We start from the raw sequence: 12,842 nt of genomic DNA, 5'->3' as shown, positions 1-12,842 counted from the left end.
CTTCCCTGTTCCCCACCCCCCTCACACAGGCGCAACACTACTCTCCCTTTTTATATTCTCCCTATAATAAAGTGTTTCTTACCCTTCTTTAGGGTGGGCTGGTGATGGTCACAATTATGCAATAAAATAAATTAATTTATTTCATTGCAATAATAAAACATGTATTGCTGTCTGTAAAAGATTACTTCTTGTAGTGTTGATCTTTGACAGCACGTGCAGACAAAGGTAGGAAAGGAAAAATAAAAAATGAAATGAAATAAAACAAAAATAAAAAAATAATCATGAGACATGAAACATGTTGGTACTTTGTATAATTTAACCATTATGTATTGTTTTTTTCAACCGTTCACAATCCATAGACCAAATGCGTGATGCTTAAAAACATGTCACAATGTTTCAGTGATTTTTTTTCTGAAGGTGGTTAATTTAATACCAAAGCTGCTAAATGATCAATGGGAAAAACAATGGGATGACATCATCAATCACGATTTGAAGATGGAGGAACACAGGCTCTAAAACTGTAGTCCAGCTTTTAAAATGAAATTAAATGAATATTGTGCATAATAATGTGTTTATTAAACATAGATCTACTAATAAGGACATTTGTAAAAACAGTGGAGGATCACTAAGGCGGAGACATTTGGAAAGCTTTTTAATTACGATCATGAATTCTTTTGAAGTCAACTATGAACCTGAATGAGTCAAACTAAAGTTTACAGACGTCACTAAACGTCACAGTTAGATTCCAAAAGAGGGGTGTGGTGGGTGTTAGAGATGGAAACACTTGCCTCTGTTGTCCTCCAGGTCTTCATCTCTAGAATGTTCTGAGAGTGGTTCTACAGGAGCCTGAAGCACCGCTACACTGTTCTGATTGATGATCTTCAGCTTCAGTTTGGGCTTGGCCTTTCTACGGCGGGAGGCTGTGGCCGACAGACTCTGGAGCTGACACAGTCCTGACTCAGTCAGACACACCCCATCCTGGGTGTAGGTCTTTGATAGGTCTGAAGAACACACACAGTTACACAGGGTCACATGATGTCAGGGCCACATGATGTAGGACTCAGCCTTCACCTTTACTTACCCATTTCCTTCACCTTGGGGAACATTGGAGCCATAACCAGCGGCTCAAGGATGTCTCTGGTCTTAGTGATCACTGGTACCACAGAAAGAACATGTTAGTCATCGTTATGTGATGTAAAGCTCAGCTCCTTCTTACCTCTGCTGGTCCTGAATGATCCACACATTGTACAATCAAAGCCCAGCTCTGCTGCCTTCTCTACATCTTCCTCTGAATGGAGACTCTGACAGGAACCATGGAACCATCTGAGGAGAGGTGAAGGGGTTCAGATGAAGGTCAGGGTGAGGGAGGGGGTGAGGGAGGGGTCCAGCTGCTCACCGGTCACACTGACGACACTGGATGATGATGGTTCCCTCGCTGTAGTCCATGAGGCAGAGTGGACATGACACCAGGCTGGAACACGGCCCACACTGGGTGTAGTTGTTCTGCCACTCACACCTCACACCAGGAGACGTGGAGCCACACTGAGTGCAACACACACACCTGTAGGCACAGGGACAACCATGAACCATGGACCATCAACCAACAACCATAAGCCATAGACCATGAACCATGGACCATCAACCATGTACCATCAACCATGGACCATCAGCCATAAAATTGAACCATGAACCATGAACCATGGACCATCAGCCATAAAACTGAACCAAGAACCATTAACCATTAATAATTAACCATAAACCATAGACCATGAACCATCAACCATCAACCATGGACCATCAACTATCAACCATCAACCATCAACCATCACTCATGGACCATGAACCATGGACCATCAACCATCAACCATGGACCATGGACCATGAACCATCAACTATCAACCATCAACAATGGACCATCAACCATTGACCAGCGTCCATGGACCAAGAACCATCAACCATGAACCATCAACTATGGACAATCAGCCATTAACCATCACCCATCAACCATCAACCATGGACCATAAACAATGGACCATCAACCATCAACCATGGACCATGAACCATCAACTATCAACCATCAACCATGGACCATAAACAATGGACCATCAACCATTGACCAGCGTCCATGGACCAAGAACCATCACCCATCAACCATGGACCATCAACCATCGCCCATTAACCATCGACCATTAACCATCACCCATCAAACATCAACCATGAACCATCCACCATGGACCATGAACCATCAAAAAATTGACCATCAACCACAAACCATCAACTGCTAACCATGGACCACAGACCATGGACCATGGACCATCAACCATTAAGCATAGACCATGAAATATGAACCATCGACCATCAACCACAGACCATCAACCATTAGGCATAGACCATGAAACATGAACCATCGACCATGAACCATCGACCATGAACCATGGACCATCAACCACCAACCATGGACCATCAACCAATAACCATCAACCATCGATCGTCAACCATTAACCATCAACCATAACCGTCGACTATCAACCATAAACCGTTGATTGTCAACAATCAACTGTTGACCGTAGACTGTCAACCATGGACCATCAACCATTAACCATAACCATAACCGTCGACCATTAACCATAACTGTCAACCGCCAACCACGGCCAGTGTAACTTCAACTGTCAACCATTAACCATGGACCACCATGTACCATCAACCATCATATACCATGGACCACCATCAACTAGGGATGTAACGATTCACTCAACTCCCGATACGTTTCGATTCACGATACTGGGTTCACGATACGACTCTCTCACGATTTATTTTAGACAAATTTTTTTTTTGGGAAAAAAACTAGAAAATACTGTACTATTTTCCTTTTATTTTTCATTGTCAAAAGAATTCCTTGATAAACTATTCAAAACAATGCAATTTAACTAAAAATAAATCTTGAATAAAATAAATAAAGGAATTATACAAATGAAGAAGAAACCTATTAATTTAAATTCTGGTTCTATAGTAAACAATTCAAAACTGCATAATAGTTCTTTTTCTTTTTAAAAGTGCAACTGAAAATGTATTTTGTGTCTTAACAATTGGACTTAAAAAAAAAAAACCGTGATTGCACTGTATTTATGTCATATTTGTTTGGACCAGCAGAGGGCGCTGGTAACACAGTGGTCGGTTGGCATGCAGATATCTTGCAGTGAAGAAGAGAAGCTATGCTAGCAGACAGAGCTAATAGAAAAACGTGACTTTTACAGATATTCAAGTAATATTACAGATTTTCTTTCGGTGCTTAAGGGGTAATGAATCATTTATGAACATATTTAAGAGTAGAAGGCAGCCAGAAAGAAAGTATTAGCAGATTCCGCCCGCCGCCTACACTTGTGGATCGCGTCCTCTGCTGGTTAAAAAAAAGTACTGCGATTCAATTTTCAGAAAATTGATATCAACCGTGATACCTATGAATCGATTTTTAACTGCCTTACGATTAATCGTTACATCCCTACCATCAACCACAACTGGTGAACCAGGAACCTGTGCTGAGTGCTGCGTGTGTACCATAGACTCACCACTTGCACTTCCAGCTGTCCTTGGGCACATTGTGCAGGGGGGGGTCCAGGCAGTAGGTGTGGTAGCTGATGTCACAGTCGTCACACAGCAGCAGGCGGCCAGGGTCTGTGGCCTCACCACACGCCTCACACACCGTACACTCCAGACAGCGCCAGCCTTTACTCAGCAGCACCTTGGTGATCTGTGGGGGCGGGGCCGGCATTCAGTTCCAGGCTCACTGTGTGTGTGTGTGTGTGTGTGTGTGTGTACCTTGAGGCCCACACAAAACGGATGGTAACACTGTCCACACTGAGCACAGGCCAGGAGTCGACCCTCAGCACCCAGACCGAAGCTCCCACACACCACACACATGTCCTGGACACATGGGGAGGACACGCCCCCTTTATTATTACATACCAGTTGCTATTATTATTAGATACCAGTTATTATTATTATTATTATTAGATACTTGCTATTATTAATATTATTGTCATTATTATTACTACCTGTTTGAGGGTGAAGCTGTCGTTGCTGGAGAAGATGACCACTGTGTTGTGCATGGCAGTGTCCTCCTCCTCCTTCATTGGATAGAGCGTCTCCACCATACTGATCTAGATCCAAACACAACAACCAATCACATTGTTCATCCATTATATATTCATATTTATAGATCTGTATCAGCTGATCAGAACCTATATCTAATGAAGGTTCCTCACAGAGAACATTGGTCATGAATTAAAGAGAAAATTATGACGGACTAAAACTAAATGATTTAAAGAATAATTTCTGAGTGAACGTTGGTGCTAACTACGTAGTGTACATACGTAAGCTAGCAGCTGCGGTTACTTAATGAGTGAATAGGATGTGATGGTAGTACGTACCCCTGGGTTGATGCTTGGACTGGCTCCGTTCCTTCCTCTGGCTCGGCCACGCCCAGTCCGCCCTGAGAGTCCGGCCCCTCGGGGCCGCCTCCTCCCAGGGAAGCCTGAGCCTCGACCCTGAGGGGACACACACACACGTTTCAGAGCAACAGCACACACACCTCATCTTGTCACTCTCACACACACACGCACACGCACACACACGCACACGCACACACACACACACAGTCTCTTCCAAACCAGATGATTAAACGTGGATAACCAGTGAGTTACAGACCTAGAGCTGAAGCAAATAAAGTCAAAGAGCAAACATTAGAAATATGCAGACATGGAGCAGGATAAGAGGAGGCGTGTGTGGATGTTGGAATGACCAGTTTTCCCTGAGTGTTGCCTGCAGGTACAACAGTCACCACACTGAACAATCTGAGCTACGAAGCATCACAAACTAGCCCATCTAGAGCTTCCTGTCACTTTGGAACAAACACTAAGTGATCCAAATCAAGGTGATTGATCAATCAGCTGCTCTCCTCCAGGTCTGTCCCAGCATGGCTGTTGATCTATCAAAGTGATCCACCAGTGTAGGCCTGCATCCTATTATCCCATTGGATGAGACACCAGCCTGTCCACATCACCCAACTGAAGACTGATTACAAATCTGATCCATCAGGTTTAATCAAGCTAAATCACTTTGATTGATGATGGTTTGTGTGTTCAGTGTGCTCATGTTGGGTGTTGATCACAGCCATGGCAGTTCGTCTCCACTGTATTTACCACTCTGATGCTCCAGCCCGGGCTGCCGGACGACGGCCTGCTCTTTGACACGTCCCAGCACTCTGGCTGGTCTGGAGACCAGGATAAGGGTGAGCCGACACCGCTATGGGGGCTCCATGCACCCTGAGGTAGGGAGGGGTGGGTAAGAGAGGGAGGAGGGTGACAAAATGCAGCAACTTAAAATCAAAGCCAGCGAAGAAACAAAACATACAGAGAAGGATGTTAGAGGAATGTAGTGGGCTGCTAATGGCGTGCACGTCGCTAACATTAGATCTACAATTCTATTCACTACAAAGAAAAGTGTGGATCTCTTCAGTATTCTGCTTGTGGTTGTTTCTACACCTTAATAATGTCAACACTTGTTGGACAGTGGTGCTTTGAGTATATAGTTGGCCTCCTTTTGTTCACTCCTGGCTGGCTCGCCAAAGGCATTCATCTACATTTTGATTCCATTTCTACAGAAATCTGACACCAACATAAAATATTTTACAGGAAGAAGTGTTTGTGTTCACGTGTTAGCAGGTTAGCAGAGACACAGAGGCAGTAAACGTGCTGCATTCAGTTAGCCTCGTTAGCATCATTCCAGGGTCATAGTGCACGGTGCCATTAGCAATCAGCAGGCGGTTGGTGCTGACACTGCAGTATGGAGGGGGTGTGATGGATGAAGAGGGAGATGTGGGGACTTGGAGCAAACACTGCCGTAACCTCTGACCTCTGAGCAGTAAGGATAAATGGAGGAAGAAGTAGAGCCAACACTCACCTGGACACACGCTAAACACACGTTTGTTTCACCCAACATTCATTATCATTACAAATGTGAGGAGAACATGTGTGTGTGTATTGAGTGTACCAACAGTTTGGAAACAACAAGCAGAAATGAAACCGATGTGAACATCCTATAATCAGTGTGTAAATGAGGAGGTGAACCTTAGGTATAAAACACATTTTATAGGGCCCTAGTGAACCTCTCCTGATGTGATCAACATGTGCTGCTAAACCAACAAACCTGTTCTTAGGATGAAGATGAAACTAGAGGCTGGATCGAAGCAACTGTTAGAGACATTAGGATGGTCTACTGACTGATACAAAATGATCCCTTAGCAGCTGCAATGATTCTATCTAATGTTGTGCCGATACCGATACTAGTATTGGGAGGGGTCCCGATACGACACTAAAAGGCTGAATCGGTATCAGCAAGTACTATTAAAATGCCGGTTTTATTTACAGCATCAAACTCTACTTTAAACTACCTCCAATATCCAGTCTGGCAAACGGATGAAGAAGAAGCCGCTGAACAACAACAAAGAAGAATTCATTGAAAGTGTTTGCGTAACTCGGCGGTCACCCCCTCCACCCTACACACCGAGGGGTCAAGGGCCGCCCCGCTCCATTCAGGGGAGTCCGAGTCTCAGGTTTCAGAAAAGAGTTTATTCATTTGTCACCCTTACCAGGTAGGCAATAAAAAAGTGTTTTCCTGTTTCACAAAGGTTTAAGCCATGATAGCAATGATTTTTTACATCCTAGTGAGAATGCAGCTCTTAAGTAAAACCTTTTTCTTAACACTGCGGTATCTGTATGTATCAGTATTGGCCGATACCAGGTGACTGGGTATCGGTACCAGTATCGGGACAAATTTAGGGCATCGGAACATCACTACTTTAATCACAAAGGAAGGAACCTGAAAGGTCCAGGACCAGGTCCAGTAAGAACAAACCATGGTTGATAATTCACGATACAGTCACAGAACAGAAATGGAACCCTTTGATGTCCACAGACTGAAAGGAGCTTTGGACTCATTAATTATAACTTCATCTGTGTGAAATACAGTCATTATGGACCACTTCACCCAGTCATTAAAATATGAAGTATGGAATTATTACTGCTTCCTGTAAAACAGACACTAAAGTAAAGTGTGATTTAAGTGAGAACACATCATTGGAGCGTCTCATTGGTTCTCCTCCTGGGGAGGCCGTTGAGCAGCAGGGGGCGCTGGTGCTCAGCTGATGATTAAACAGCCTCTCTGATAGGTTTTATTGATCAGATCAGAAACGTTCTCACCTGTTTGACTCGAGGCCTTCCAGGGGAGAACTTCCTCTTGGAGATGGCTGGCTTCCCCATGCCAATCTTTGGGGTGAAGGATATGAGGGTGGGGGGTGCGATGCTGCTGTGGGGGTTGCTCAGTGTGAGGGATGACTCCATCAGAGAAGAAGAAACCATCTCTTCTAATCGCTCCACTGAGTTCTCTGAAGAGGAGAAGCAGGACAGCGCCAGGCTGGGCTGGGTGCTGGGCCTGGAGCTGGGGGGCACATCTGTCTTCTCTGCTCTAAAAGTCTCTGAGAGGCCCCTCTCTATGGCGAGGTCCTTGGTGAGGTGTGGTGAAGGATCCAGAGAACCCTCCATGGGCTGCTCCGTGAACAGTGCTGAAGCAGTGCTTAAATCTTTGGTGCTGGAGATGATGGCCGTTAAATCCTTTGTGCTGGGGGGGGGCTCAGTGTCAGTGTCTGCCTCCACAGGCTCCTCTATCTGCAGGGCTTCAACTGAGTCCTGGAGCTGGACTCCAACCACCTCTGCACCACAAACACAAACACACTTACATCAGTTCATCATTACAAATTCCTCGTGTTTATTCATACATTACTTGGTCAATAAAGTTGATTCTGATAGAACACAACAAACACACACAAAACATTAAGGCAGTGGTTCCCAATCTGTTCAGGCCCCGATCCTACAAAAGAAATGTCCCAGAGAGTGGGGACCCTCCAAAATAAAGGTCCCAGAGAGCGGGGACCCTCCAAAATAAAGGTTCCAGACAGTGGGGACCCTCCAAAATAAAGGTCCCAGAGAGCGGGGACCCTCCAAAATAAAGGTCCCAGAGAGCGGGGACCCTCCAAAATAAAGGTCCCAGAGAGCGGGGACCCCCACTGTAGCTGAAGGTGGTTGAACACAGACATGGGCGACCGTGGCTCAGGTGGTAGAGGGTCGTCTTCTGATCGAGAGGTTGGGGGTTCGATCCCAGTACCTGACTATGTGTCGAAGTGTCCTTGGGCAAGACACTGAACCCTAAGTTGCTCCCAGTGGTCAACTAGCGCCTTGCATGTCAGTCCTGTCCCACTGGTGTGTGAATGTGAGAGTGATTGGGTGAATGAGCTGATATGTAAAGCGCTTTGAGACTGTTTCAGTGGTGATAAAGCTCTATATAAATCATGTCCATTTACCATTTACCATGAACATTGAAGAACAGTCATGTGGAGACAGGACCATCTATAAGGGGGATAAAGGAGAGATTTTTGGGGTCCATCCATAAAGTCAGTAAAATGATGGTACATTGTTCTATGAATCTGTGATAACCACATTTATTTATTCATCTGAATAATATCCACTGTTATCCAGGAACGTTTATTATTATTATTATAGTCATCTTAAAGATGGAAATCATGGTTTTAATCATTAATAAAATGGTTCAAAGTGAATAAAAATGGTGGAAAAGGAGGTGAAATGTGATTTTAAAAACCATAGAAATTGATTAAAAGTTATAAATTAAAGTGGATAAAAACAGACAGAAAAAGTGGTAAAAAGGGTTCAAAAGTCAATATTAGAACGACTTTAGTTTAAACTTGAAAATAATGGATATGATAGAAAATAATCATGAAATATATTGGTGATGATGTTAAAAGTAACAATAATAGATCAACATATGTGACGTTAGGTGTAAAAGTGGTAGAAATGCTTTATAAGTGCTGAACATGTCTGGAAAGAGTAAAAATGAGCAGAAAAGTCATTAAAATGTGATGTAGAAGTGTCAGAAATGGGAGAAATATAGTAAAAATACATTAAAAGAAGCACAAATATGGAAAGAAAAACTGTTAAAAATAGATTAAAATATGGTGAGTTTGGTGTAGTTGTAGAAAAAGGATAAAAATAAGCAAAAATGGGCTCAAAATCCTGCTGCCTTAAACTCAGTGCACCATCCAATAAATAACTATGATATTAATTATAACCCCTCTCAACTGGATCTGCTTGTCGATAGCTCTGCTAGTCTACTAAAATCCACCTTGGACTCAATTGCCCCATTGAGGGAAAAAACTATTAAACGTCAGAGGAAAGCTCCGTGGTTTAGCTCTGAAACTCACACACTCAAACAAACAACCCGTAAATTAGAGAGAATGTGTTGCTCCAATAAAACAGAGGAGTCACGAATACTCTGGCAAGAAAGCCATAGTAAATACATGACAGCCTTACGACATAGTCCATCTACATACTACTCCTCACTAATTGAAGAAAATAAAAATAATCCGAGGTACCTTTTCAGCACTGTAGCCAGGCTAACACAAAGTCAGAGCTCTATTGAGCCCATGATTCCTCTAGCCCTCAGCTGTGAGGACTTTATGACATTTTTTAACCATAAAATTCATAAGATTAGAGATAAAATTAGCCACTCCCTGCCTTCACCTGGGCCTGCTGTACCATTAAATGTAAATAGGCCTAACCTAAACTGTTTCACACATATAGGACTTCAGGAACTTAACTCTATTATTTCATCCTCCAAACCATCGACCTGCCTTTCAGATCCGATCCCAACTAAGCTGTTTAAAGAAGTTGTTCCCCTGGTCTGCCCATCTTTGTTGGAGACAATAAATATATCCCTATCAATAGGCTACGTGCCACAGTCCTTTAAAGTAGCTGTAATCAAACCCCTTCTCAAAAAACCTACTCTTGATTCCAGCACTTTAGCAAACTACAGGCCTATATCTAATCTTCCTTTTATTTCAAAGATTCTTGAGAAAGTTGTGGCGGCTCAGCTCTGTGACTTCCTTCAAAACAACAGCCTGTTTGAGGACTTCCAGTCAGGTTTTAGAGCTCAACACAGCACAGAGACTGCTTTAGTTAAAGTAACTAATGATCTACTCTGGGCTTCAGATGAAGGACGACTCTCAGTGCTGGTTTTATTAGATCTTAGTGCAGCTTTTGACACTATAGATCACTATATTCTACTAGAGAGATTAGAGGAATTACTTGGAATCACAGGGACTGCCCTAAACTGGTTTAAGTCCTACCTATCTGATAGGTACCAGTTTGTACACGTGAATAATAGGTCTTCTGTGTACACTAAAGTAAGCTACGGGGTTCCTCAGGGCTCTGTGCTAGGTCCAATCCTCTTCTGTATCTATATGATCCCCCTTGGTAATGTTATGAGAAAATACTCTGTTAACTTTCACTGCTATGCTGATGATACCCAACTGTATGTATCAATGAAGCCAGGTGAGACAAATCAGCTATCTAAACTTGAGGCCTGTCTAAAGGACATTAGGGCCTGGATGGACCAAAATTTTCTTCTTCTCAACTCAGACAAGACTGAGGTCATTGTACTGGGCCCACGACACCTTAGAGAAACCTATGCTAGCCTAACTGCCCTAGATGGCATTACTCTGGCACAAAGCACAACTGTTAGAAACCTTGGGGTTCTATTTGACCAGGACTTATCCTTCAACTTTCACATAAAACAAACTTCAAGAACTGCCTTCTTTCATCTCCGTAACATTGCTAAAATCAGATCTATCCTGTCTCAGGGCGACGCCGAAAAGCTAGTCCATGCTTTTGTTACCTCTAGACTGGATTATTGTAATTCTCTTTTAGCAGGCTGCCCGAGCAAGTCGCTTAAGACACTTCAGCTGGTTCAAAATGCTGCAGCACGTGTACTGACTAAAACTAGGAGAAGAGATCACATTACTCCTGTATTAGCCTCTCTGCATTGGCTTCCCATAAAATATAGAATAGAATTCAAGATTCTTCTTCTCACTTATAAAGCCCTGAATGGACAGGCACCAGTCTATCTCAAGGAGCTTGTAGTGCCATACAATCCCCCCAGAACACTACGCTCTCAAAATGCTGGACTACTCGTTGTTCCATTTGTCTCTAAAAGTAGTATAGGAGGAAGAGCTTTCAGTTATCAGGCCCCACTTCTCTGGAACCATCTACCAACCACGGTTCGGGGGGCAGACACCCTCTCTACCTTTAAGGTTAGGCTCAAAACATTCCTCTTTGGTAAAGCTTTTAGTTAGGAACCAGCTCATAGCTCATAATTAAGATGCAATAGGCATAGACTGCCGGGGGGGGGTCTGGCATGCTCGGTTGGAGAGAGGTTGGAGAGGGCGTTAAGAGAGAGGTCATTTAGGTTAGAGAGGGACCGGAGAGGGTCCCATTCCTCTTTCAAACACTCCCTCTATGTCTGATTCTTCCCTTGTGTGTTTGCTCCTGTACTCCTTCTGGCTTTTGTCTTGCAGGTCCGTGGGATCCTCAGTGTGGAGTTACAGAGTCTCAACAACTCTGTCTCCACCCTTTCCTCTGCACACACCCAACACAGCATAACGTGGATGGCTGTTCATCATAGGAATGGGATCCACACAAGGTTCCTGCTGCTTAACAGAAGGTTTTCCTTGCCGCCATGATGAATTCATGTTGGGTGTGGGATACATATGTATGTGTATATACGTATATATGCATATGTGTGTATCCATAAAATGAAGAGTCCGTCCTTAAGACTGCTCTACTGTAAAGTGCCTTGAGATACCATTGGTTATGATTTGGCGCTATACAAATAAAGATTGATTGATTGAAAATGTCCAAAAAATATTGTTAGTTTCTGGAAGGCATCTGAGGACCCCCTCTCAGTGTCTCCTGCCCCCAAGGTTGAGAACCCCTGTGTTAAGTCTCACACACATTGAACACTGGTGTGTTGTATGTGTACAGGGATTGAGTCATCAGGTCACTTTGAACTAATCAATGGTACAGCCCTACTGAGCATAGCGCTTTAATAATAATAATGTAAATGTCCACTAGGGGGAGCTTCTCCTCCATAATGTGAAACACCCTCAGAAACAACACATTGAACATAACAATAAGAAAAAGGTTGTTTTAGCACCGACCAAAAGTGAATCAGGTTATATTAGATATACATGTATACATGAAATATAAAACACTGCAGACCACTGGGCATCCTAAGTACATGGAACACAGTGTTGAATTTACTCACACGTGCTGTCCAGAGTGAGAGGAGAAGCCTAAAGTTTTAATGCACCATCATTTAATGTTTGTTCTCCGAATGTTTCTATTGTTTTTTAGCACATGTGTACAGTTAGAATGTGTGAATAATCAGATCAATAGTGACGCAGTGTTTTTATGCTGCTGGTCATCACTACGTGTACTTTATCTTTTTTAAAGTCACAAACATTCTCAACAATGTTCAATGTCAGACTGCTTTAATAGAACTGTGTTCAAGCCTGCTTTAAAGTCAGCTGCATGTTGGTCAGTAGGTTCACAAACCATCTGAGCTCCCACTGAGGCTTCTGAAGAACACAGGAAACATCTAGAGATCAACAGCTTTTCACTGACACCCACAGAAAGGTCATTATAATAAATAAATAATAATTATTATTATTATTACAGAAAGGTCATAATAATAATTAAAGCTGCAAGCAGCGACGAACGGGTCCTGGCAACCACATGCATGTCAGGAAGTGACTTGAAAATTGAATTTCCTCCCAGCTGGCACTGATGTGATGTATCTCCAAGAAATGCATCTTTGTTTGAATGAACAAAAAACACTAAAAAAAAAACACGGATAAGGCAAATACAGTATTTAGCTGA

At 43.1% G+C, this 12,842-nt stretch overlaps 1 protein-coding gene across 8 annotated transcripts in view; it reads right to left on the bottom strand.

Moving 5' to 3' along the window:
* Positions 1-12,842, bottom strand: part of kmt2cb (lysine (K)-specific methyltransferase 2Cb) — a 154,656-nt gene that overhangs the window by 90,449 nt on the left and 51,365 nt on the right. For 7 of the 8 annotated variants that reach the window (XM_028471917.1, XM_028471918.1, XM_028471923.1 and 4 more), the window contains exons 13-22: positions 7,257-7,765; positions 5,199-5,321; positions 4,428-4,544; positions 4,053-4,157; positions 3,817-3,921; positions 3,567-3,748; positions 1,397-1,561; positions 1,217-1,323; positions 1,082-1,153; positions 789-1,001 (exon numbers count right to left, since the gene is read on the bottom strand). In XM_028471917.1, coding sequence (XP_028327718.1) covers positions 789-1,001; positions 1,082-1,153; positions 1,217-1,323; positions 1,397-1,561; positions 3,567-3,748; positions 3,817-3,921; positions 4,053-4,157; positions 4,428-4,544; positions 5,199-5,321; positions 7,257-7,765 — 1,698 coding nt within the window. The remainder of the gene's footprint in view (positions 1-788; positions 1,002-1,081; positions 1,154-1,216; positions 1,324-1,396; positions 1,562-3,566; positions 3,749-3,816; positions 3,922-4,052; positions 4,158-4,427; positions 4,545-5,198; positions 5,322-7,256; positions 7,766-12,842) is intronic. The other variant, XM_028471924.1, reaches the window with a different exon arrangement.

This window comes from Gouania willdenowi, chromosome 17, assembly GCF_900634775.1.
Source record: "Gouania willdenowi chromosome 17, fGouWil2.1, whole genome shotgun sequence".
Taxonomy (NCBI): Eukaryota; Metazoa; Chordata; class Actinopteri; order Blenniiformes; family Gobiesocidae; genus Gouania; species Gouania willdenowi.
Note: the sequence above shows the minus strand (reverse complement) of the source record. Positions and strands in the feature narration are given on the sequence as shown.